The sequence below is a fragment of the Castanea sativa genome, chromosome 6 (genome assembly GCF_040712315.1).
Source record: "Castanea sativa cultivar Marrone di Chiusa Pesio chromosome 6, ASM4071231v1".
Classification (NCBI taxonomy): domain Eukaryota; kingdom Viridiplantae; phylum Streptophyta; class Magnoliopsida; order Fagales; family Fagaceae; genus Castanea; species Castanea sativa.
Genome location: NC_134018.1, coordinates 53,282,526 through 53,309,628, shown reverse-complemented (window position 1 = coordinate 53,309,628; position 27,103 = coordinate 53,282,526). Strand labels below are relative to the sequence as shown.

General features: G+C 36.1%; 3 protein-coding genes across 3 annotated transcripts; 2 read left to right on the top strand and 1 right to left on the bottom strand.

Annotated features, from left to right (window-relative positions):
* Nucleotides 1-26: 26 nt before the first annotated feature.
* On the top strand, nucleotides 27-2,235 carry LOC142639099 (pentatricopeptide repeat-containing protein At2g45350, chloroplastic). The gene has a single exon (XM_075813203.1). The coding sequence runs from the start codon at nucleotides 129-131 to the stop codon at nucleotides 2,037-2,039; it is 1,911 nt and encodes a 636-aa protein (XP_075669318.1). The 5' UTR covers nucleotides 27-128; the 3' UTR covers nucleotides 2,040-2,235.
* A 1,117-nt stretch (nucleotides 2,236-3,352) lies between these two features.
* Nucleotides 3,353-7,331, bottom strand: LOC142641316 (putative serine/threonine-protein kinase At1g01540). Its single transcript, XM_075815724.1, has 4 exons — nucleotides 6,627-7,331; nucleotides 5,693-5,953; nucleotides 4,733-5,593; nucleotides 3,353-4,255 (listed from the first exon to the last, which is right to left on the bottom strand). Exons 1-4 carry the CDS (start codon nucleotides 7,054-7,056, stop codon nucleotides 3,774-3,776), a joined length of 2,034 nt encoding a protein of 677 aa, XP_075671839.1. The 5' UTR covers nucleotides 7,057-7,331; the 3' UTR covers nucleotides 3,353-3,773.
* A 6,592-nt stretch (nucleotides 7,332-13,923) lies between these two features.
* Nucleotides 13,924-16,495, top strand: LOC142638316 (small ribosomal subunit protein uS15-like). Its single transcript, XM_075812333.1, has 5 exons — nucleotides 13,924-14,050; nucleotides 14,171-14,243; nucleotides 15,127-15,265; nucleotides 15,370-15,556; nucleotides 16,256-16,495. The coding sequence occupies exons 1-5, from the start codon at nucleotides 14,028-14,030 to the stop codon at nucleotides 16,287-16,289; spliced, it is 456 nt and encodes a 151-aa protein (XP_075668448.1). The 5' UTR covers nucleotides 13,924-14,027; the 3' UTR covers nucleotides 16,290-16,495.
* Nucleotides 16,496-27,103: the final 10,608 nt, after the last annotated feature.

Below are 27,103 nucleotides of genomic sequence, written 5' to 3'. Positions count from 1 at the left end.
TACGACCTATGCAGCTAGTTGGCTTATCCTGTGCAGACCGTTAAAAAACGGTTGGCTCTGCCGTTGAACCAGACTCAGTCCTAAGTTTTTATCTCTCTCAGCTGAACTGAACTGAACACCTCAAGTTAATGCTTCTCTGCGTAAACTCTCATCACCAGCCATGGAACTCAACTCTCCCAACTCTCACTCTCCTCCCAAATTGCAAAACTTCAAACGACGTGAATCAAATCCACGCAAGACTTTTAACAACTGGGTTTATCAGAAACGATTTTCTCACCACCAAAATCATCCTCAATTTCATTTCTTCACCGCACGCACATCTCGTTGAATTCGCTCGCCACGTCTTCTTTACGCGCCATGCTTTTCGAGTTCGTCGAAAACAAGAGGACCCTTTTCTTTGGAATGCGGTTATGAAGTCGTATTCTCATGGGCGTGAACCAAAACAAGCTTTGGCTATGCTTTGTTTGATGCTTGAGAATGGGGTTTTTGTTGACAAGTTTACCTTCTCTTTGGTTTTGAAAGCGTGTTCTCGGGTGGGTTTGGTGAAGGAAGGAATGCAGATTCATGGGTTGTTGAAGAAAATGGAATTTGGGTTGGATGTGTTTTTGCAGAATTGTTTGATTTGGTGGTATTTGAGAAGCGGGTTTGTGGAAATTGCTAGGCAAGTGTTTGATAGAATGCCAAAGAGGGACTCGGTTTCATATAATTCGATGATTGATGGGTATGTGAAGTGTGGCATGATTAAATCGGCACGTAATTTGTTTGATTGTATGCCGGTGGAGGAGAAGAATTTGATTTCTTGGAATTCAATGATTAGTGGGTTTGCACAATCTAAAGATGGGCTTGATGTTGCATGGGAGTTGTTTGAGAAAATGCCTGCTAGGGATTTGGTTTCATGGAACACAATGATTGATGGGTGTGTAAAGCATGGGAAGATAGAAAATGCTCATCGTTTGTTTAATCAGATGCCGAAAAGGGATGTGGTTAGTTGGGCAAATATGATAGATGGGTATGCAAAATTAAGTAGTATTGATGCAGCTAGGAGTTTATTTGATGGAATGCCAGAAAGGGATGTTGTTGCTTGTAATGCCATGATGGCTGGCTATGTTCAAAATGGTTATTGCATGGAAGCTGTAAAGATTTTTCATGATATGTTAAGTAAGAGTGAAATGCTACCTGATGCTACCACATTGTTGATTGTTCTTTCTGCAATTGCCCAATTAGGACACATTGAAAAGGGGATTTCCATCCATCGCTATATAGAGGAAAATGGGTTCTCTTTGAATGGAAAACTTGGTGTTGCTCTCATTGATATGTATTCTAAATGTGGCAGCATAGGGAATGCTAAGTCAGTCTTTGAGAATATTGAAGAAAAAAGCATTGATCATTGGAATGTTATGATTGGTGGATTGGCCATTCATGGCTTGGGTGAATTGGCTTTTGATTTGTTCATGGAAATGGAGAAGCTTTGTGTAAAACCTGATGATATTACATTCATTGGAGTGTTAAATGCTTGTGGCCATGCTGGCTTAGTGAAGGAAGGGCTGATTTGTTTTGATCTTATGAGAAGAGTTCACAAGGTGGAACCAAAATTGCAACATTATGGATGCATGATTGACATTTTTGGCCGTTCAGGGCAAATAGAAGAAGCCAGGGCACTAATAGAGGAAATGCCCATCGAGCCAAATGATGTGATCTGGAGGACTTTGCTTGGTGCTTGTAAAAATCAGGAAAACTTCAATATTGGAGAGCCCATAGCTAACCACCTAATTAGGTTGGATTACAATAATCCAAGCTCATATGTACTTCTGTCTAATATTTATGCTGGTCAAGGTATGTGGAACGAAGTTAGTAGAGTTAGGATGATGATGAAAGAAAGAAACCTAAAGAAAACTCCTGGTTGCAGTTGGATTACACTTGAGGGAACTGTCCATGAGTTTTTTGTTCATGATAAGTCCCACCCTCAAGTTACAGAGATTTATTCAATGTTAGATAGTTTGTGGATTCCCAATTCAGGGGCCAGCTATTGTCAGAGTTGAGTTACTTATCTATGGTAACAAGTAAATTGCCGAATGCAACTTTGTAAAAAGAAGCCCCACCTTTACCAACTTTGCACTCACTGCCATGTTCATAGTATGTGTAAAGTGTAAAAGTTGATTGCCTAAAGACACGATTCTTTTCATCATATTGAAAACTGAATGCAAGTATCTGCATCACATTTAAAGAAAATTTATCAACATGACACTTAAATACCTATTCCCTTCTGTAGAATTCCCTCCCTCTTCTTTTGGGGAGGATTGGCATATCTTAGTCCATAAATATAACATTCTAGTTGTGAGAATGCAGAGTACGTTTGGAACATAGGGAGATGGAGGGAGAGGATACTCTCTTCTCCTCTCCCTCCATCCAAACATAGGGTAGTGTTTTGTAGAAAGTAGTCATTATCTGATTGCATGTTTTAAAATCATGTATTACCCAGAAAAACTTCAGTGGTTTATTTGGGGGGAAAAGATTCATCCTTTATTAAGTTTTGATGCCATTTAGCTACTTATTTTTTGTTATTTCATAATGAAGTCAGCAATAACATGGCAATTCCATCCAAATCATAAGATAAACTCTCGTCTTCTTCATTCTTCTTCTGTTTCCTTGGGCTTTCTTTTGTGGATGAGGTTGCAAAACGCAAATGTTGACTCTGACCACAGAACAACCATCATCATTCTCCACCCTCCCTGACTCTGGGAACTATAGATGATTTAACTGTACAGTCACGCTTTGAATGGGGAATAAAAAGGGGAAACAGAAAAGACATAACAAATAAAGAAGACAAGAAATATTCACAGGCACTACAGCAAAAACAAAAAAGCCTATCACTCTATATTCAGAGACTGTTTGTTTTCATACATGGAACATATGATGCATGATAAACCACGTCAGCCAATAACGTTAGAATTCATTCAATATGAATGATTTCATATAAAGCAAGATTCCAAGCACTGCACCAACATAAAGAGAGAAAACGTTAGTGTAAAAAAACTATTAAAAAAAAAAAGCCGAAGGCTTGGAACGTGGCATTGAGGTTGGAATTGGGAACTTAGAATTGCTAGACTGCTTTGTTTCCAATAGACATTTTGTCCGTTTCCAATTGGCCATTACCGGCTCTAGAATATTTTTTTCAAAATCACAATTTCACATGTTGGAGATACAAGGTGTTGGAGTTTACTGTTGACCGATTTTATTATTTGAAAGGAGAAGGCCCTATGAGGTTTTGCAATTGAAACCAACAGCACCATTCACAGAAGGGGAGAAAGTGATAATAGTGTTACATACTACAGCAAGCCAGTGATCAATGACATTGCAGCAAAAAACTTTCTTAAAAAAAGTGCAAATTAAAAACTTCAATAACAAGTCCTGCTGATGCTAATAATAATAATAATAACCTACTCTCCCATCCTTCAATTTATTTAGCCAAAAATAAAAATAAAAAGAAAACCCTAGTTCTGCAAATAAAGGAAACCTACCTTTTACATAGCTAAAGTTTAATACAAATCACTTCTGGTCCTCCCACAGATACAAGAACCAGTACATACAGTCACAACTTAAGTCATTAAGCAATAACTCAACTGTAACAAGAAAACCTAAATAACTGAGAGCTTGGACATCAGTAAGCAGTTAGTAACAGCCTCTCTTTTTTTCTCTTTTTGATAAACAGCCTCATCTATTGTAACAGCTTCATTTAACCCTGTGTCTCTGAAAAAGAAAGCAAGAAGAGATAATCAAGAGCTGCTAATAGGTCCACTGAGCTCTTGCATCACATTTTCCATGGACGGCCGTTGGTTAGGAGAATCATGGGTGCAAAGCAAAGCGATTCTCCCAAGTTTAGCTGCTTCTAATTCCGAGAACTTTCCCTCTAGGTTCACGTCAACAAAATCTTCAAATTTGCTGGATTCTGCCCCATGGCGAGTCAATTGGGTAATTATACGTTTTCCAGTGAGGATTTGGAATACAATCATACCAAATGCATATACATCACTCTTTTCAGTGAAGCGACCAGTGTTTGTATATTCTGGAGCTAGGTATCCCATGGCTGCACTGGCCTTGAGTGTGGAGAAGACAATGTCATCTGCTAGAAGTTTGTGCAGGCCTGAATCTGAGAGCAAAGGATTATACCGTCCATCGATGAGCACTTTCTCAGCTGATATATTCTGGTGAACTATAGCAGGTTTGGTTCCTCTATTCCCATGCAAATACAAAATACCTGACCAAGAAAGGATAGCAGAATTTAGAACAAGGTAATGATTCCATCCCTCCCAAGAAATAAAGCAAATAAGATTCTTGAGACTATAGTTGCGTAGAGAAGCAACACCAAAACAACTTGAGAACTACTACAATTGATAACTTTTGTGAAGGTGAAATAAGCTGATGAGTGTGTCACATTTTAAGGAGATCTTTTCTAACTCCTTCCAAAATCAGGCAGTGTCCCTTCCTTATTAAGCTTAGTTCATTTTCAAACAGCTTTGCAAGTATTGTGGAAGTTAGAAGCACTGTTTTAGTCGGTTCTATGGAACATCCACATACAATTTTGTCTGGATGCTTCGATGTTCATTTTAAAACCAAACAAGTCATAAGATGTTCTCCCCATACCCCCTATTTTCTCCCCTAACTTCCAAAACAAAATTTTAAATAAGTAATAACAATAATAGCTTTATAATCAAGAAGACAGAGATAGAATGACCTTTAGCAATGCCGTTGATGATAGATACTCTGGTGGACCATTCAAGAACCTTTCCACTGCCACCCTTAACGTCAAGATACTCCAACAGACTCCCATTTGGGACAAAATCATAGATAAGAAAACACTCCCCCCTGCCTTTTGAACAGCAGAAGCCTCTTATCCGAACAAGACTTTCATGTTTCAATGAGGTCACTATCTTCAAACCCTTGAGGAAATCAGCTTCATCTGACTTACAGCTTGTTTTGGCAATGCACTTTACAGCAACAACAGACCCATCTCTGAGGACTCCTTTGTAGATAGAAGAGAAATTGCCCTTCCCCAATAAATTCACCTCTGAGAAGCACTGAGTTGCACGCTCCACGTCCTCTAAATTGAACATAAAGCTTTCAAGAACTTCCTGAGAGAACCCACTTCGACCTTTAGATATTGGATCCCATCCATTAGAGTACTCAAGACTAATGAGAGGAGACACACTCTTCCTATGGATTTCCTTAACCTGATCAGTACTAAGTCGGCTATCTGAAGTGTCAAAGGCACTTCCAATTTTCTGTTGTCGTCGACGGTACCATGCAAATATGGAAAGTCCAGTAACCGCCAAAGCAATAATAACTCCAATCGCCCCCAAAATTGCACCGATTTGAGGGGATTTTGATGGTTTTGAACACTGGGTTTTGCTGCAGTCAGACTTTAAGGGCACTGACTCTGGGAGAGTTTTTGAAGAAAGACTGCCAGGTTCAAATGGTTCTGGTCTATTCGGGTTTAGACCATCAGTAGCTTTGCAAATATTTAAGTCAGAAAACCCAACTCCACATAGTCCTGGATTGTTCTTATATTGGAATCCACCATTCAGTCTCTTCAAACCTGAGTTTTCATCCACAAGGCCATAAAAATTAAATTAAAGTTTCCAAAAACATCTCCAGAAAAAGCACTAGTGGATGTCAGTGGACAAGATCATATTACCTGAAGGGACAATGCCTGTGAGAGAGTTGTTTCTTACATCAAGAACTTCTAGGATGGGAGGCTTAACTAATCTTAATGGAATAGAGCTGAAAAAGCTATTAAAGCTCAAATCCAACCTTGTTAACATCTGCAAATCACCCAAACTTGCAGGGATTGCGCCAGTCAATTGATTATATTGCAAAGCAAGAACACTAAGCCTCCTCAGATTTCCTAGCTGTGTTGGTATGCTCCCAGTCAACTTGTTGTAACACAGCTGCAAAACTGCAAACAAAGAAAAGAAAGATCGAATTTTTCATTTATGTTTAATTATTGAGTTTATATGAATAACCCCTGAAATTGAACGTGCTGTTCAAACTATATGAGCTAACTTATGGATTTTAAACATATATGAAACTTTCTATAAATTCATTTTATTCTACTTCAACATTATGTAACTAGGGGGCAATCACTGTACAGAAACAAGAGATCTAGACATCCTAAGTTCAAACACAAATGCCTATAAAATTCATGGCAAGTAAGACTGCACTGAACAGGAATGAAAAGATTTTCCCTGCACCCAGTCTCTACTCTCTAAAATACCGAGTTCATATATGACCCAGCATACAAAAATTCATACTAGATTAAACCCAAACACTGAATAATACAAAATAATACAAATTGGAAAATATATATTGTTTAAATTGAAACTTCCAATGCACTTATAAACAAAGTCTATAAAATAATTAAACCCAGATCAAAGATAAGATACTGAAGAAAATCTACATAAACTCAAGCTTGAAGCTTTCCACTGCATCCAATTCACTCAATCACATGTGAATAACAGGCAAGTACCAGATATAAACAACAACCATTCAAACTTTTTAAATATATATACACACAAAAGATTCAATCTTTCACTTAAAATGGAAATAAACAATGAAAAATCAAAGCACACCTTGAAGATTAGACATGTCACCAATCTCTGAAGGAATCCCCCCAGAGAGATTATTCACATTGAGATACAAATCACTGAGCTGAGACAACTGGGAAATCCCCTTTGGTATTTTTCCAGACAGAGCATTGAAGTGCAAGTACAACCCAGTCAAGCTCTTGAGGGAAGCCAAGGCTTCAGGTAATGTACCAGAGAGTCCCTTCCCTTGCAGAGAGATATTGGCCACAAGGCCTTGCTCGTTGCAAGCCACGCCTTCAAAAGAGCCACTGCATGGATCAGTGTTTGCGGTCCATGAAGTCAAGAACTTGTTTTGTGGGTCCAGAGAGGCCTTTACAGCCATGAGAGTGGGAAGCTCAGTGAGTGAGGAAAGGGAAGGAGAGGGAAAGAGGAAGAGAAAGAAGAGACAAAAGTAGAAGCTGAGAGGAAGAGGCATCTTTGTTTGAGCTAAAGTGAAGGGAAAGTGAGACTTTGTGGTAAAGTTGAGAAATTTTTTGTTGCAAAGTGAGAGAGAACTTACAAAAACTTCTTTTATTGTGAGAATGTTGGAGATTTTCTAGTCTAACCTTATGTGGGTATGTTGGATTTTAAGGTTTGGAAGTCAAGTGTGGTAAGAGACAGAAACAGAACTCCAACCTCAGAAGAGGAGAGAACAGACATGTTTGGCTTGAAGGAAAATGGAAGAAAAAACAGGAGGGAAACGTGGGTTGTACTTGTTTTTTGCTGAGAGTAAAGCTTTTTAAATGTTTTATGGGTGCGTGGGGAAACGTGTAGGGATTTGAAGTGAAGGTTACAGAAGTGAAACAGTAAAAAAAGGTCCACATCAGATCAAATAAAGAGCAACAAATGAAAGAAAATTAGAAAAAGTGAGTGAAGGAGGAAAATTGAGAGAGATTCGAATCTCACTGGTGGGTACTAGTGTGCAGTTTTGGATTTAACTTTTTCTTTATTTAATTTCTTCAGGTGTCTAAGTAAATTTGGAGGTCCAAATCAGTGATTACCAGGCCATTTTGAAAGAAAAATATCGAGAGCATTCAAAGCAGTGGTTGTAAATTGCTATATTGCTATATTTTAGCTTCTCAACCACTAAAATTGATGATACAACAGTGGAGCTATAGCAAAAAAATTTTTGCTTCCAGCTACAGTGCACATCTATATTTAGATGTGCACTGTAGCTCAAAGTTTAAAAAAAATATATTATTTTATTAAATTTCTCTCTCTCTCTTTCATTTAAAAAATGTTTTCCCTTTCTTTCTTTTTCTCACTCTCTCCGACTTCTCTTCCTTCTTCGTTTTTCCTTCTGTCTCTCTCTTCTTTTTTTTTTTTTTTTTCTCTCCCTCATCTACTCTCTGCTTTGCCGGCCTGTTCTTCGCCGGTCCTCGCCAACCTGTTCTTCGCCGGTCCTCGCCAACCTGTTCTTCGCCGGTCTTCGCCGACCTGTTCTTCGCCTGTTGGTCGCCGATCTTTGCCGACCTGTTCTTCGCATGTTCTTCACCTGTTCGTCGCCGGTCTTCGCCGACCTGTTCTTCGCCTGTTCGTCGCCGGTCTTCGTCGACCTGTTCTTCGCCGATCTTCGCCGACCTGCTCTTCGCCGATCTTCACCGACTTGTGGTGTTTTTTTGTTTTGTAGGTGTATTATTTTAGTATAATAGAAATATTATTTTATTGTAATGTTTATATTATTTTAATGTGTTGAAAGCTAAAATAGATCCACTGCTGCATCATGTTTTGTAAAATGTATAGGTAAAATAGATAAAGTAACTTTTTGTAGAGCTAAATTGCTAAAATTTTAGCTCCACTGCTGTGGATGCTCTCAGTCTCAGACTCACAGCATGTGACATGACTTGTCCTTGCTTGTTGTAAATAAATAGAGAACTTGTTCATTTGCTTCTTTATCCTTATCAATCATGGATTTTGTGAATGTAGGCTTTAAATACACATAATAATTTATTGTTTTAAAAAAAAAACAAAAAAAAAATTTTAAATTGAAAAAGTTTTGACAATTTTTTTAATTTTCAAGAAAATTTTTCTAAAAATTGATGGGTTAATATGTGTCCTAATTTATCATTTTTAGAAAAAAAATTTTGACAACTCTTTCAATTTTCAAAAAAAAATTTCTAAAAATGAATGGGTTTGAGTACATATTAACCGGACCCGTCAATCATCACTTAGTTTCAATTATATTATTTTCCTATTGTTTCAATAAGAAAATTATATTATTTTTATCTTTTTTTTGTCAATTTTAATCTTCAAAAATTGACATGTGCTGTCAATTTAATAGAAAAGGCCCTAGTTGTTTTTGAAAAAAAAAATTGTGATCTTGTTTCTTCGTACACTTATTAAGTCAAAATTTAATAAAAATATAGATTTTAAATGGACTCCCGGTCAAAATGGCTCAATTATATAATAAAACATTAAATAGGACCCCTAAAAAAAATAAATTATGCAACATTCTAAAAGCAACAACACCAGCTTGTGGATAGTCTTTTAAAATACAAAAAAAAAAAAAAAAAAAAAAAACTCAATTTTGCATATTTTAACCCAAAAACCCTCCACATCAGTTTTTGTAAAACTATCTAAATATACACAATGGTCTTGTAAATGAATAGTAACCGAGCATATATACAAGGTTATTGTTCACTGTGTAAATTAAAAAAAAAATTTCTATCTCTTCACTCTCTTTTTCTCATTTCCTTTCTCACTTCACTCTCACAGTTATTGTTCACAATGTTAAAGAAATAAATATTTTATTTGAATAAATATATATAATAGACAAATTGACGTTGGTGTTTTATAAAAATAAATATGTAAAATAAAAAATAATAAGTTTTAAATATGTAAAATGAAAAAAAAAAAAAATTGCAAATACTAACGTGGATGCTCTTAAAAAGAGGATCACGATAGTGCTTTCCATATAACCAGCTTGAAAGGAAAGAATGGAGAGGGAAAAGGTCAAGTGGCCCATACCAGATATGACATGATTAGATTCAGTACATGGAGACTAAATCATCTGAAAAAGTTTTATGAAAAATTCAATGCTTTCCAGTGCACCACTCTATGATGCCTCTGCCATCAATTTTAAAGCAATGGATGGAATCACCTCTGTATACAGCATGTCAATAAAATCATGGATCTGAATAGAACAGGTAGAAGTTAAAACTAATGTTGTGATAGACTGAAATTCAGGTATCATCATTTTTACATGAATCTGTCAATTGTATGTCCCATATCTATTGAAAAGTTTATGGATGTGCATTGTTCCAAATGTCTTGAAAGTGCTGAAACTCGATCATCTCCTTAAAAATTCGTTAACTATGTTTCTGTGGAAGGTGAAAAAAGAAATGGAGGCAGACACATGGAGACACATAACTTGTACGTTCTTCAAACATGTGACAAGATCATGAAATTTATTGTGAAGCTGAAAAAAGATTAGAAAGAATTGTACAAAATGGTCTTTTCAAACTGTTCATCAAAATGGTCTTTTTCGGGTACTTCATCTCATGTGTGATTTTGATGTTTGAACAGACTGAATGTCGGCACATTCTTGAGCTTCATCATCATGTGAACCATTCTTTTTTAAATTAGAAAAAATTTAAAAGTAAATAAACCAAGTAAATAAAAACTCCATGTGAACTTGAGAATTATGTTTCCCTGTCTTATTTTTTGTTCAAGGACGAAGGCTCCACCTGCTGTAACCTGTAAGTAAAACCATTAGTCGTGGAAAGGAGAACGGGACAGATTTTGTGGGTCTCACTTCTGGACGTCCACTTCATATTGATGGACCACACCACCAAGACACGGGAATTTCAAAATTTCTCTGCACAATGATTGAGTTTTTATGTTTATGCAACAGGTCCCTCAAACATTCATTATACTAATACTCCATTAAAGCCACATCTGGACCATTATGATATAAGGAGTTTTTCTCAATCTTCATGGATTAGAATTCTTTAAAATATTTGGATTTCAATTTTCTTCTTACCAAAATATCAATTCAATTTGTGTCTTAGCTATATAATTAAGAGCAAACATCATATAATAAACATTATAGACTAAGAAATACGGATATTTCATTTAGGCTACCATACCCATATCGTATTAATGTCGTACCAGTGTTTGATCGTTTTATATTATCATTTTTTTAAACTGTTCGTGTCATCGTGTCATACTTGTGTCCATACTCATATCCGTGCTTCCTAGGCCATAAGTCTGAAATATTATTGTATAAAAAAATAAAAAAAGTATTTCCAAATATTTGTTAATCAAATGTGAATTGGATTCAAAATTTTGATTCCAACATAACACATAACAATAGGGATCTAAACATATATCAACATTTTAAACAATATTATACGTATTTTCATATATTTTTTTACCTACACGTATTTTTAAAAAATTAAAAATTGTTATTTAAATGAACGAACCAAACGAGCTCTTACTTTTCCTGAGATGAGGTAAAAACACTCAACCTCACGCTAAAATAATTGATAGCTGCTTGGATTACATGACATGTATTATACCTCGACATTGATAGCTTCTTCATGGTCTAATCTCAAAAATCTCAGTACCAAGAGAGAGTAACCACTGCATATTTTGGGTATTACGCCTCACCTACCACTGAAGACAACTTGCGATTATAACTCATGATTGTATTTGTGACTCAAATGCTGAAAATTTGTACTAACATTAATTTTCTACTTACAGCAATTTTCAGGTTCCATCATACAAAAAACTTGTCACAAACCATAATGGGGAGTTAATCGATGAAACCTTTTGTCTGAAGAAACTGAGATGTTCATATTCTCACATCCTTGCTGGATTGCTCATTTCGTTTATTGAAAATGGGGTCTCCCTCTTTGTCGCCTTTTATTAAACTTAACTGTTCCTCTTAGTTATCTAATGTTTTATTCTCTTTCTACAAACAAAACACATGAGTGAGACAAAGCTCACTTTGAATTTTGTTTGCTTGCTTGCTTGCTATATCCACCACGTCTGTTATATCCACCACGTCTCAACCACCTAGGTTGAAGCAAAAATTGTTAGACAAGAGTCACATCTTTCACTTGCTTTTTTTTTGGACCAACACCCCTCATCCCTCTCTTTTTTCTCATGTGTTGGCATCCATTTCACATGATCATACTGTTTACTATTTACTATTTAGGCATGAATGAACAGAAAAAAAACATTTTCACCTAATTTTATTCTTCCTAACACGTCAAATTTGCAAATCCAGAACCTCTTGAATTATTACTTTCATTGGCAAGTTAGCAGAAAGTTTCCACTATGTTTGCCAATACAAAGAGAAAAGCAAAAGCTTTGAAAAGTTGGAAGGGTTGATATGCTTTCTTTATCCATTACTATACTTTTCCAAGCTTTGCAGAGGTGCAGGATGTCACTGCTGCTTTTAAGTCACACAAGCCAAGTAGTAGCAATTTGAACCATACTATACCAGCTTTTCATTTGGGTTCATGGGTGTGACAAGTACCAAACTTGATAGAGACAATTGCCTGGTTATATCAATGGGGAAAAATATGAATAAGAATGACAAGTGAATGTAAGAAAAAGGAAATCGAATGATTGGAATCACAGACACTGTTCCTTATGGTGGTTCAGGCTTTTCTTGCTTTCAAAATGTGATGTTAAGTTTGTAATTGCATTAATTGATAGTAAATTATGATTAATAAAAAACTGATTAGTAAATAATAAAGGAGAGTTTTTTAAACTTGTAAACTAATATGGTCATCAAATAAGGATCAAGGTTTTGAGGTAGAAATACTGTCAATATTAGGGGAGAAGGGAACCACCACATTTTCTTGTTTGATAAGCAAAAGAGCTACAAGGATAAGCGTTGGGGTTTCCTTCCATTAAAAATTCGGATGGAAGACACGTAGTAGACAAAAAATTCTAAGGGTAAAAAATAATCCAAATCAAAGAAAAACCTACCTTGGCAAACCCACCGCTTATATACCAACAAATTCAAATCTTTTATCCTACTCTTCCTGCTCCACTATGTACTCCACAAATAAAAATATGGCATATGTCCATCTATTTTATTAAATACTAAATTTATGCATTCTATTATTTCAATTACCTAAATATAATGGGTTATTTATTTATTTTAGTAAATTGAAATAATAGAAGGCATAAATTTAACATTTAATAAAATAGATGGACATGTGACATGTTTTTATTTGTAAAGTATATAGTGGAACAGGAAGAGTGGGACAGAAAATTTGGATTTCCTACACCCTTGGCAACGTACAATAAGGAGACAATGAAAAATGGTGCTAGAAATGCCACCAAAGTCTAAGAAAGGTTGTTGGGGCTATCAAAGTCGTCATTGAAAATGCTTTGTTGCCACACTAGGTATTGCACCGAACCTTAATCCCTTGTTGCAGCACTTGTTTAGTCCAAAAATAGTCTATTTAGGAGATGCAAAGGAATTCATTAAAGTTAAAAATGGGTGCAAAGCTTAAGATTATAATTCTTTTTTCAAATGACAACAAATTTGGTGCATGTTTGGATTAACTTTATACTAATTTGTTGAAAAGTAAAATACAATTGTATTGACTATTTATATTATCAATAAATTACAAATAATAATCTTATGCAATCCAATCTCGAGCCTATATAAGTATATTTTTTAACACTTATACATATAAAATATAATATTATTAAATATATATAGTTAAATTAAATCTTATGTTCACAAGCATGTTCGTAAACATATTATTATGTTTGAAGTTGATTTGTTTAATAGTCGAACTTAAACTTGGTCTTGAGCTTGACTTACTTGCTAAATAAACAAATATAAATAAGTTATTTCCCGAACTGAACTTGAGCTATTAATAAACAATGAACTCCAGTTGTTAATAAACAATTTGGTTCATTTTACAATCATAGCCACTAGTGAAATAATGATAGCTTTACCCATCTAAAACTAATTCGATAGTTGGGAGCAAAGAGATTAACCCTAAATATCTATGTTAAAAATATCAGGACGTGTCAACTAGTTAAATTACAAAATTGCTCCATCTAAAACTAAATCAAACACAATTAACACCCTTCTGTAAACTTTGGGCCGAAGACATTGATTGGATAAATTTCTGGGTTGGCCTTAGAACCAAGAACTATTCATAAACGTAGCACACATATTGGGCCAAGAGCAGCCCAACATAGAAGCCCAGGACCATCACATCAAACAAGAATAGGGCCTAGTACGACCCACCAAAAAAAACGAAAAAAGCCCAGGGACTCGATTGCAAATAACCAAAACAATAATAAAAAGTTAAAAACCCTAGCCTCCATTTCTATCTAGGGTTTCTCTAAGAGCAACAAACACAGAGACAGAGACAGAGACAGAGACTGTGAGCAAAAGAGGCACAGAGAAGCTCACTCGCCGCCACCATGGGTCGTATGCACAGTAGAGGGTTCGTTCTCTGCTTCTAAATCTTGAATTAATTTCACGATTATCAAAATTAAACTTCTCTGCAAACCGTTGATTTGTTTTGACTCTGATTTTTTTTTTTTTTTTTTTTTTGTGGTTTCAGTAAGGGTATTTCGGCTTCGGCTCTTCCTTACAAGAGGACCCCACCCAGTTGGCTGAAGACTTCTCCTCAGGATGTGAGAAACCCTAAACCCAGCTTTGATTTATTCTGATTGGCTGTTTCAATTTTGAATTTATGTTGAATCTTAGTTTAGGTCAAGATAATCTCTGTTTGGTTGATGAGAAAAATGTAGTGATGGGTTTATATAATTGGGTTTTTTATTTATTTAAAGAGTTATCTTCAATGAATAAAAATATTTCATTGTGTTTAATATAGGTAAGCTGTTGGCTTAATTTCCTCAATGAAATTAGACTGTTTTTACTGTTATTTGCTAATGTCATTGGGTTTTTAACCTTGCAAACAAACATTTTATTTGCTTATAATTTTATTAAGCATTTTAATTTCTTGCTTTTTTGGGTTTATGGTAGGATATTGAAATCTTAATTGTTGTCTTTGATTTCTGTACTAGTTTATTGTATTCAATACACCTTAAAATTAGTTTATTGTTTTTTGCATAATCAGAAGATTCAGAACATTTGTCCACTATATCAATCTTTGACCGATGTACTTTGCCATAAGTTCAATAAATTTGTTCTGCTGTAATTGTAATCAAAATATCGTTTTTTCTTTACTAAAAAAAAGCGTCTTATGCTTTTTGTTTTGCCATAACTGTACTGGAATGGGAAACAAAGAATAGTTTAAGGTCTTGCTGAGAAATCTTATGCTCTAAAAATGATATTGTATACTTTTGTGTTTTGCTTTGAAATATTTCTATGTTCAATACAAGCAGAAAGTTATTGGAAAAGGCTTTATATGGAGAATAATTTACAATGTCAAAATGTCATGAATAGGAACTGTTTTTGAAGGCTAGAATCTAGTTGTCTTTTCATGCTAGGTAATTGGAATCCTGAATTCTTGTGTTTTATAATATAGCTTTAAGTTTTGTTTTGATTCTTCAGGTTGAGGAGAATATCTGCAAGTTTGCCAAGAAGGGTCTGACACCATCTCAAATTGGTGTTATTCTTCGTGATTCTCATGGGATTGCACAAGTGAAGAGTGTTACTGGGAGTAAGATTTTGCGTGTATTGAAGGCCCATGGTGCGCACTTTCTCAGTTCTGTTTTGCTGTGTGTTGTCTTAGATATAAAAAGAATGTTTAGGTATAAAGAGTGTTTAAATGAATTTTTTTTTTCCTGTGGTTAGGGCTTGCTCCGGAAATTCCTGAGGATCTGTACCATCTCATCAAGAAAGCAGTCTCAATAAGGAAGCATTTGGAGAGGAATAGAAAGGATAAAGATTCTAAGTTTCGGTTGATTCTGGTTGAGAGCAGGATTCATCGCCTTGCTCGCTACTACAAGAAGACAAAGAAGCTTCCACCTGTATGGAAATAGTAAGTCTCTGCCCCTCTTCTTTATACAAGTATATAAATCATAGGTCTGCACTGTTGTTTTTATGCTTAAAAGTAGGTATACACATGTGAACACCAGTTTTCGGTTCTCTTGGATAATGTCAGGAATGAGAAGTTGATTGAACACATTTCATATGGATGAAACCTTAAGAGTGTATTGGTAAATCTTTTATGAATGAAGAAATTATGGTGAGGATGCTAGGGTATAGCTTCACTGCTTGTTATGTTCAGTACATATTTGATAATTTGTGTGTTGGAGAAATCAGACTCTAGATAGTTATGTATTATAATGTAGTTGATTGTGTTAAAAGGTTTGGATTGTGAATGGATTACTATGTCAAATCTCTGTATTTGATTAGATATGAATCTTACAGAAATAGGAAATCAACAAAATTACATTAGCTCAAACTATGACTGTTAATGCTACAAGCACCCCATTTTCACAACATTTGACTTGGCAAGTTCTTACTGGTTCTTATTTGGGCCAACATCTAACATTGTTCAGATATGAAAAGCAATGGTATTTTTTCAAGTTTGAATTCCATTCTATTAAAGAAGCTGAGTTGATCATGTGGAGGATTGTTTTCTGTTATTTTTTTTCTGTCTAGATGGCAATTTTTTGTTATATTCTGTGGTCGTCTTCAATTTGCAATGGTACTTATTTTTTGTTTCTTTTGGCAGTGAATCTACCACCGCCAGCACTCTTGTGGCTTAAGTTAGACGTTTTCTGGTAAAAGTTTTGGAGGCTCCCATGAATGTACTCTTGGACGTGGAGACTTAATTTTTTTTTTCAGTACCCAATGGTTTGGCAGATTTTGTTGAAAGAGCTTTGTCAGGATAATTTTTGTGGTTAAACATTTGAGCAAGTTTCTTTAAATTTCTTTTAAAAAAAATGACAATATAGATGCACCATTTATGATAGCAGAGTGACTTCAACAAAAGCATTTCTTTAAAAAATCAGAAACTGAATCGGAAACATTACCGATGATGCACTGTTGAATGATGAAGTATAGGGATGGCAATGGGGCGATCCGTGGTCGAAGGATGGGGTCTTTGTTCCCATTCTGCATGATTTTGTCTTGCTTCATTCTTATCCCATCCCGTCTTGCATGACGGGGAAAACTTTCTCAACCCATCTCCGTCCCTTGAGGCCTCACGAAGTCTTGCCCTATTTGTAAAACTCTATTTTTTGTTAATTTGTTCTACAATTAATATAATTTGTTTTAATGAAACTTATTTCATAAATAAAAATATAATTGAAATTACAACTAAATTAATCCTATCAAAACAAATCAATTTTTAGAAAAATTGAATAATATATCCAAGTATTTAACAAGACAATCACAAAGAAAAAAACTTAATAGTATAACACAACAAAATAAAGGTAGAGAACCACATTAGGGGTGTGATTGGATGTATTGTTTATTTTGCTGAAAATTAAGAAGTTATTTGCTGAAAATATCGTAGCAAAATAATTTTAAAATACAAAACATTGTTGCTGAAACCTGTTTCCATTTTATACTTGGTACTTGGTCCATGAACAGTACCCCTCCCAAAACGCAAAATGCGCAATCAGCAGTTCCCAAACACATGCTAGGCAGAATAAAATAAGTTAATATTGATATGTTTGTTTAAATAGTAAAGTTTTAGGATATGAAAAATTTACAATTATAATTCTTAGCAACGCGGGAACGGGGAGAGGCCGGGTGGATCTAAAAAGTCTAAACACATCCCTATCCCGCTCCGTGGTGTAGGGCTAAAATCTTGCCCCATCCCTGTCTCACCACCTTTGCGGGGCGGGGCAAAATTGTCATCTCTAATAAAATAGGCTATGCTTACATATAAACTTGGGGCCAGTACTAGCGTATATTGTCTTAAGGTTTGGTAAAAGAACAGACTTATTATTTTTGGTAAATATAAAGAGTAGTCCTTAAGTTCTGTAAAAAAAAAAAAAGAACATCCGCAGCATAGTTTGTCAAATTTTGAGGCGTATATCAATCAATGTTTAATAGACTCAAAAAAAAATTCAAAATTCAATGTTTGAAGTTTGTAATTAGACTAGTCGCATCGATTTCAACTAAATTTCCCAAGAAAAGGGAAAAAAAAGGATCTACTGGTATGTAGTAGAAGTTGAGATGCTGATAGAATTCGAGAAACCTCGTGTAACGTGCTTTGGTCTGAGATGACCCAAGTGAAACCTTGACCAAAGTCAAAAAATCGTTTGATAAGAGATTTTTAGTAACATTGTTGTTTTATGAAAGTACGTACGGGTAAAAAAGAGTGTGGAAATACATGTAGTGTTGTTTAAACACTGAAAATTATTGAACAAATAACAATACCAAACACTCTCCAAACCTTTATATAGTTAAATGAAACTCCCAAGTTTCGGTCGAGAGAGTCTGAGAATGAGAATGAAGAGAATGATATTTTAGTGTAGAAGAGAGAGAACGTTGAATAGAAAAATACACAAATATTAATAAAGCATCTTGCTAGGATTTTATTATTAGAATTTCACTTTAGTTCATACCCAAATTTTGTGTTTGGTGTGCCAAATACATTTGATGCTAGTGCTCAGTGGCCTAACTTTGGAGCCCACCTGCTGGGTAAAGTTCAAGTTCAACACCAACAGAAGAGAACCCATGTAGCTAGTTCAAGTTCAACACCAACTTTTGTTAAAGCTCCAACCAAGCTTGGACAGTTTGATAGACCTTAATCTTCTAGCTCCAATGGACGATGATGACATTAGCTAAATTATTAATAATTTTATTTTATTTTAAATCCAAAAAAATGTACAAACGGCCTTACACGAAGGAAAGAGAAACTCACAGATTAATTTCACGAAAAGCACAAAAACCACACACAAAAGTTGAACACAATTGATCCTTAAATGCAAAACACAACTTACCAATAAATGCAGGACACCAACAAATCAGAGAGTATGAGAAGTTAGACATAACTTACAGATAAATGCAGTGTGTCTCACCCACTATGGAGGCAACAACGTCCCAAGTGGAGAGAAGATGGACTCGAGCGAAGAAAGAATAGAGGGGATCAGATTCATTTGTTCTACTTAATGGAATTATCATGTTTCCTCTGTTTTGATGGTTTATTAGTTGATGGGTAGGTGCAATTTATTGAAGAGGAAGAGGACGGAGCATTAAAGCACATTGAAGACATCTCTGGCACAGAGAGAAAGAAGAAGACCGTTTTGAGAAATTAGCCGTTGGCGTTGTGCACCGTTTTGTGAGAAATCTCCTCTGCTTCATGATTTTTTTTTTAAATAACTATAAAATCCAAACTATATCATTAGTAAACGAAGGTTTGAAACAAATTTGGTTTCTAACAAATCGAGTCCAGATAACTCGATTTTAGGCTTATGAATCGAGTATAATGTACTCGATTTGTTCATCTGGCAGCAGCTGACGTGGGCAGGGAGTCCACGTCGACCTAGAAATCGAGTCCATTGGACTCGATTTCTTTGAAGCTCAATTTCAAATAATCCCTCAATTTCAAACACTCTCACTGTCTCTCTCAGTCTCACTCTCAAATCTCTCTGTCTCCACCGTCTCTCACTGTCAAATCTCTCTCAGTCTCCACCGTCCCTGTCAGTCACACCTAAGTGACACAACACCGTCTCTCAAAAACACCCACACCGTCTCTCAAACACTCTCCCACCGTCTCTCCACACACCCAAATCCGACCCAAAGACCCAAACCATCTCCACCACCACCGCAGTGAACCCATCAGCATCACCATCAAACCCGCACCACATATGCCGATGTCCACTGCTCCACGCTAATCCATTCACACTCTAACTCACTCCGACATCTGGCTGTGATCCTCTGACGGTGTCCACCTCCACGCCTGGTTCATCAAGCTCTTCCCCGACTGAAGGAGTTTGAGAGGTTTTTATTTTTTTTGCCTTATTTTATTTTTGTTTGAAGAGTTAGGTTCCTGTTTCACTAAATTATAGGGATTTAGTGTTTAGAGTCGTTGAATTCGAGTTGGAGTGTGTTAGGTTTTTGTTGTTATAGTTTTTTAGGGTTTGGGTTTAATGCTTGTACAAGCTTGTCTTAATTTTTAGACTAGGCAGAATTTTTAATTTTTGCATTTCATTCGAATTGAGCTTTTTGAATTTGAAATGATTTTGTTATATATATATATATATATATATATATATATATATATATATATATATATATCAGTTTGAAACTTGAAATGAATGTACTTATCCTCATGCCCAGGAGGCTTTGTTATATTTCTTTTGTCTTTTTTTTTTTCTTGCAAGATTTGGACAATATGTACTAAGCCTTAAGCCACTGATTACAATCATCAAGCCAAGTCTGGGTGGTGAATACTCATTCATAGTCATAAGCTAAGAAAAGGACATCTAGAAACTCATTTATAATATGTATGCTTCACGATCACCCCAGGACACTTCACATGCTTGGCACAGTAGTCACTCATGTTTCCACTCTAACTCAAATTTAAAAAGTTAAATGTACTACCTGTGTAATTGGTAATATATTAATGGATAGTTGCTTCGTGTTATTGTTTTGATAGTTGATCGAGTCTAACTCGAAATGTTAGTTTGCTAATTACTTTGAAAACGATGTTAACTAACGAATATGTTTGAAAATGGGTGTCTTATGCCAATTTCTCCTTTTGGTTCTGTTTTTGTTTCAGAGAAATCGAGTGTTAAAGAGTCAAGTTCACGTGGAACTCAAGTTTCTGATACTTAAGTTGCTACAATGGAATCGAGTTTAAGAAACTTGAGATGTTAGTTTCGTAATTAGTTTGAAAACGATGTTAGGGAACAAATATGTTTGAAAATTATCTTTATATGTGTGTATAGTGGTATTTGGAGAATTGTGCAATAAATTAGGCTATACATTGAGATCCTTGCCAATTTATCTTGAACATGGGCTTATATTACTCTTGACACCCTAAAATTTGTGTAGTATGGCTGTCGTTGCTGAGGTGGTTGATGAGTTCGGTCCTGGTCCCAGGGTTCCTTCGGTGTTAAGGTTTCTAACAGAACATCGATTGTCTGCTGTTTGGGAAGGCAAGGTAAAATTAAAATCGACGACCTGCTGAATTTTTATATTCTTTTCTTATCCATTTACATTATGTTGATTTTTTTTTTTTTTTCATTTCTAAAATCCTAAGTTTGTCAATGGTATCACTAGCTTTGAATGCATAGTCATGCCCATTAGTTAGATTAAGTTAGATTGCTTATGCTTTGCAAAATGGTTGCTTAATAATTATCTACCTCTATCATTTTCGTTTTAGGCTATAATCCTGATTTTGTTGATGTAATTCTTCTTGAGCATAACCTTAATCTTGATATATAGCTTTTGTATTTTTGGTTTTTGTATAAAAAAAAAATAAGGAGACTACAAACGCTTCGTTAAATAAGTTGTCATAAACTCATGGAAATTCCAATTAAAGAACTTATAGTCTATTTTGTGAACAATAGCTACAATCATTTATATAAAGGTTATGGCATATTGCATCTTATCACCATGGTTCTATCATGTGCAGGATCCGGGGGTATTGAAATGTCGTGGTCGTAATGAGGAGTTTCGAAAACGAAGCCCGATGGTGGATGATCGCGTCCTCGACATTGTCAAGAGAATTGGATTAGAGGGGCTGTATAGGACCCCATTTAGAGAGCTTGATCATAACTTGATAACGGTCTTTATTGAGCGATGGCGGCCTGAAACCCACATCTTCCACCTTCCACATGGTGAGATGACGATCACATTACAAGACGTGGAGGTTCTGTTAGGGATTCCAATCGATGGTGAGGTAATTGTTGGAACTTGTGCCTTGACGTGGGCTGTTGAATGTGAGCAAATTCTTGGAATTGTTACTAATTCTGTGGTGCTTAAAGGATAGAGGATCCAAATCAAAAAGTTACTTGAAAAAATTGACCAAGGGTTACCCAATGGTGCAGAAGAGGTTGTTGTGCATCAGTATGCACGGTGTTATATTCTAGCACTCCTAGGGGACACAATTTTTGCTGATAAGCCTGGCGATAGGGTGCATATGATGTGGTTGCAGATGTTGAGGGACCTTCACAATCCACCTCGGTACAGTTGGGGGAGCGCTTGCCTTGCATGGTTGTACAGAGAGTTATGCAGGGCAACTGACAAAAAGGCTAGTCAGATTGGTGGGGGCCTTGATACTCGTTCAGTATTGGGCATGGTCCAGATTCCCTTTTTTGTGCCCAAAGATGGACCTCCCACCAGATGGTGCATATGGCCCACCATTACCATCTTCGCCGTTGTCTATTAAGAAAGTCTCTTCCTTGACCGATTATCTCTATATTTTTTTGATCCATCATTTTAAACGATATGACACATTGAACTTAGCATTATGAGAACTACTTAAGTTTTTGAACTTAGCATTACAAAATAATTGAACTTAGTATTATTCAAGTATTTTTCTACAACTAAGGATGCTTATGTAGTGTACTAGTAGTATTTCAAGGAAAAATAAACAATATGATGCTTTAAGCTTCCATCAGCATACATATCCTTTTTCTTTTTTTATTACATTGCATAATTGGTAGATATTGATTCCCTCTTTCTTTATTGTAGGTTGGTTTGGGTCGTGAGCACGAAGAATAGCCCCGTCGAAATTTGTTTGGTTCAGTACCGTTAGCTTTTAGATTCTATGTATCCTAATCAGGTACCCAAATTGTGTTTCTTGTAATGTTTATGAATACTGTATACTGTTATAACTGTAAAATATGTCAGTTGAAAATAACTTGACATTGCATAATGTGCTGCGCTTTTTTTTTACTACAACAGGTGGTGTGGCAACCATATGAAGCCGAATTAGGCCACCTGCCTGCGTTTTGTGTAGCAGGACGGGACATGTGGATGGAGAGGGTGCCACTTGTATGTTTCTGGTAGAGAAACATACACAGGATCGTGTTCTTCGTCAGTTTGGGATGGTGCAAGAAATTCCCGAAGATGTTGATACTGACGATGCCCTTCATAAGATAGACCTGAGAGGGAAGATTGAAGTGGATTGGAGGGTCAGACATTTTAGCCACATCCAAGGTTAGGTCAGTATTGCTTGTCGAAGCCCCACGGGAAAGCGGACATCTTCTACGGTTATGCCCATGTTGATGACACAGTCCACAGCTTTGCTTTTGTTGAATCTCCCTCAAGTTAGAATCTGGCCTTCGGCTTCCCAGTTTTCGCCAGACCCCATCCATCTCATTCCATATCCTAGACTTCACATGTCGACCTTTGGCCCGCAACAGGTCTAGGTCAGGCACCCACTTTGGACCTTCCACATCCCTCCACAATGACTCTGACTTTGGCACCACAAATTGGTGTGAGTAGGTGCGAATGGCGTTCTCCAAACTATAACATGGGTCAATATGCACTTGCATCTTGCCCCAAGTAATGAAGAACTGTAATTGCATGTGAACAAGGGATCTTTTGATTTTGCCACTTTCCACAACCACATGTTTTGACCAATATGTTTATTTCATGACTATGTTGTCCCCCTCCAGAGCTATGGACGTTGTACGCAGTCGTTACTTGATATATACCATGAACATTATTAAACGACCTTACTTGGTGTGTTTTAGATTTTTTCAGATTTGCATAAAAGATTTCTAAGGCATATTTACTCCACACCTTGCCCTCCAAGAGATCATGAGTAATTTTTTTGTGTCGATCATGGAAATACACGACAAGTTTGCTTCAAGTGAATTCAACCAGTGCAGCAATGGGCAGGCCACGGGCACCTTTGAGTACTCCATTGAAGCACTCCGAGACATTGGTTGTCATAACCCCATAACGGTATCCACCATCACGTAGCTGGGTCCACTTGTCTATATTCTCTTTCATTAGATATGTGTATGGCATGATGGATGGGTCGAGTTCACTTACCTGTTGTTCGGTGGCTGATTTCTTCCTAAGGGCCTCGATCTCGGCTTCCTTGATAGGTTGCATGTACAACTCAAATTTAGCTTCCAGAGTAGCATACCCCGCTTTCAAGGCCAATGACTTTAAAGTGGCGTCTTGAAAATGCGTGTTGAAGTTGCTAGCTACATGTCGAAGGCAATATCTATGGTATACTCGTACTCGTCCATGACCATCTCTAGGCCAGTTTGCAATTGCGTTTCAAATACCCTTATGTCGGTCAGAAATTATGCAGATGTCCTTATTTGCTATCACATGCCCCAGTGCAAACCTGACGCAATCTAAAAACCACCTCCAACTAGGCCCTGACTCTTTGTCCACAATAGCAAAGGCGAGAGGCAAAACCTTGTTGTTGGCATCGATGGCCATTGCAATCATCAACACCCCTCGATATTTACCATACAAATGGGTCCCATCAATACTGATTACTGGCTTACAATGTCTGAATCCTTCAATGCAAGGAGCGAAAGCCCAAAATACATATCGCAATATAGTAACACCTTCCTCCCTCATTAGATACCAGTACCAGGTGCCAGCTTCTTGATCCAAGTATGCCAACAACAACTTTTTCAACCTTTCGTAAGACTCTTCCCAATCGCCGAATATCTTTGCAATAGCCCTTTGTTTCGCATCCCATACCTTATAGTAAGAAAGCTTATGTTCATAATACTTCCCTTTGATGTAATCTCTAAGGTGTTGAATTGTTGCCGTGTGATTTTCTCGCAACGTTGGAACAAATTCTGCTGCAAGAAAATTACAATCCATCATTCTACCATCAAGAGCCATGCCAAGGGTAATACAACTGTGAGGACCCCCATAAGATGTGACCATCCATGTTCCCTGTTTAGGCTTCATGACTGCACCAACGTACCACTTGCATGACCCATCCATGCATTTCACATACAGTCTACTTTTGGTTGACCTACTAGTCAGAAAGTTTCTGTTATGCTTTGCGGCATAAATTGTTAATGCATGTTTCACCGCTTCTTTATTCGCAAAAATCAACCCCGTACAAAAATTCATGTCCGCATTCCAAGAAGAAGCAAATGCTTGCTCACCAACTTCAGGATCAACCATATTTTCCCAAGTATTTTCATAAAATGATAAGGCGGGAGGTTCATAAACGGGGGTCGCATTTGTAACATGCTGAACTCTAACAGTAGGGTTTGCATCATCTTCATCACATTCATCCATATCATCAACATTAGGATGGAGAGTAATTTCATGGTCATCAACACCTCTATCAAAGTCACCTCGCTCAATCCTCTCTTTGTACTCATCTCTATCGTCAAGATCTTCCCCAACACAGTGTTCATCTTCATTTTCAACTACTGGAACTGTAGAGGATTCACCTCGATGTGTACAAAATTGATCTTCATATCTATTGCCAGGTTCGCTCTCAACTGTTCTTGGTGTCTCTTGAAAAGGGGGTGTATAGCCTCCCAACGTGGTGCATTGATCATCTAGACTCGCATAACCGTAGAGATGTAGTTGTTTGTACAATATCCTCTACGCCGACTTCTGCACGCGGCTCCAAAGTGACATACAACTCAAAATTTGCTACTTGTTCCCATTGACGCATCTTGTGAAACATGAACTTCACATGTTTGTCTTCTGTTATCGCCATATATCTGTAATTAATGCATTGATTGAGGACTTCATGTGGAGAATGGAAAGTAATATGTATGTCATGCAAAGCGAGGTGGTTCAGTTGCGCAGCTCTTCCATAATTTTTATCTTCAAATCACTCAAGGTCTTTAACTTATGGCGTATCATCATATAACAAAGACCTTTGGATACCTGGACCTTGAAATGGAAATCCGTCATAAGGGTTGGCATTGCTAAGGGATCCACCGTAGTATATATTTATATAGATCATTATCAACCTATAGATCATCAAGTGCAATTGTGTTAGTGACAAATTTTATAACTCTCAATCAATATCAATCACAAAACTTTGGGTATGACATGCCAACAATACTAACCTCAACCAAATTTGCATATACTCACATCCAAATCATTCTAGAGACATGACTTTCAAAACCCATTCAAATAAGATATGATGAACAAAAATATTATAGCAACTAGTTACCCATTGAAATCTTTGTTACAAATCTTAAACAACTATATCTTGAAATAATTTATACTAAAAAGATTGTAATGGGTGTCTTAGGTATCAAACTCATAATCCATTTCATACCAATGACAAAAACCTAAAAGTACTAAATATTCCTAACAATTGATCACAATATTTAGTACTAAATATTCTCAATATTAATTTTTTTTAAAAACCTAGCATATTATTAATCACAATATTTACACTAACAAAAAAAATATTCTCAATATGTTGTAATAACATAATTAATCACAATATTTGGTACTAAATATTTCCCCAATACTAAATATTCCCAATAATTAATCACAATATTAATTTTTTTTAAAAACCTAGAAAATAATTTAATCACAATATTTACACTAACAAAAAATAAGCAAATATTCCCTATATGTTGTAATAACATAATTAATCACAATATTTGGTACTAAAAATTCCCAATAATTAATCACAATATTAATTTTCTAAAAAAAACTTAGCAAATAATTTAATCACAATATTTACACTAACAAAAAAAAAACAATATTTCCAAATATGTTGTAATAACATTTGTAAGTGCACAATTGCACCTGGACCCAAAGACTATCACGGGCTCAGGCCCAATGAGCCTTAAACAATAAACTTTGTAGAGTGTGGGCTTGAAACCTAGGTTAGAAGTACTGGGAGCTTGATAACTGGCTTTTATAAACAAACACAAGTAAATAACGAACGATAATGAAAAATGGATCTCCTCGGACTCGAGCCGAGGACTACTTCTTTATTATTTCTCTTTCTTCCTTCAAGATTACAATTTCTTAATTTCTTTCTTCGTTTCCCCTCCCCTTTTCTTTGGCCTTTACCCCCCTTTTATACTTCATTCCCTGATACTTTTTGGACAGTGACTAGAAGTTTCCACCTCACTGTTCAGGGGTCACCTCCCCATTAATGCGGCCAGGGAGATAGGTGCAGAGCCTTTAATGCGGAGGTGGCAGCCTTTACTCTTGATATTTTCTTTAATACTGGTGCATCTAGAAGATTCAGGATGTCCCCTTTTAACCACTAGTCTTTCCAGAGTTGTGCCTTGACCTTTATAATGAAATCTTGAGTTCTCTTGGATCTGTCCGAGGTGAAACTCTCCCTCGGCTGTATCCTCGGACCCTCGGCGTATGGGCCAACTCATAGAGTTTAATCCTGGAGCAGGTCGGCCCTCCATGTTACAGCCCAAAGGCCCATATGCCCACTTGGGTCCTTTTACTCCCCACAACATTAATCACAATATTTAGTACTAAGTATTTCCAATAATTAATCATAATAATAATTAAAAAAAACTAACAAATAATCACAATATACTAACAAATAAACTACCCACAATATACTAACAAATAAATTAATCACAATATTTACACTAACAAACAAAAAAACAAAAATTTTCAACCTAAAAAACAAAAATTTTCCTAATATGTTCTAATTGTTTCTTAAAAAAATAAC

What these genes read in the sequence shown, in the direction of transcription:
- LOC142639099 (XM_075813203.1), top strand. Translation starts at nt 129, where the DNA reads ATGCTTCTCTGCGTAAACTCTCATCACCAGCCATGGAACTCAACTCTC.
- LOC142641316 (XM_075815724.1), bottom strand. Translation starts at nt 7,056, where the DNA reads ATGCCTCTTCCTCTCAGCTTCTACTTTTGTCTCTTCTTTCTCTTCCTC. An exon ending in TGACATGTCTAATCTTCAAG is followed by an intron (nt 5,954 to 6,626) that starts GTGTGCTTTGAT and finishes CTTTGTTTGCAG; the next exon opens with TTTTGCAGCTGTGTTACAAC. An exon ending in CACAGGCATTGTCCCTTCAG is followed by an intron (nt 5,594 to 5,692) that starts GTAATATGATCT and finishes ATGAAAACTCAG; the next exon opens with GTTTGAAGAGACTGAATGGT.
- LOC142638316 (XM_075812333.1), top strand. Translation starts at nt 14,028, where the DNA reads ATGGGTCGTATGCACAGTAGAGG. An exon ending in GGTCGTATGCACAGTAGAGG is followed by an intron (nt 14,051 to 14,170) that starts GTTCGTTCTCTG and finishes TTGTGGTTTCAG; the next exon opens with TAAGGGTATTTCGGCTTCGG. An exon ending in TGAAGACTTCTCCTCAGGAT is followed by an intron (nt 14,244 to 15,126) that starts GTGAGAAACCCT and finishes TTGATTCTTCAG; the next exon opens with GTTGAGGAGAATATCTGCAA.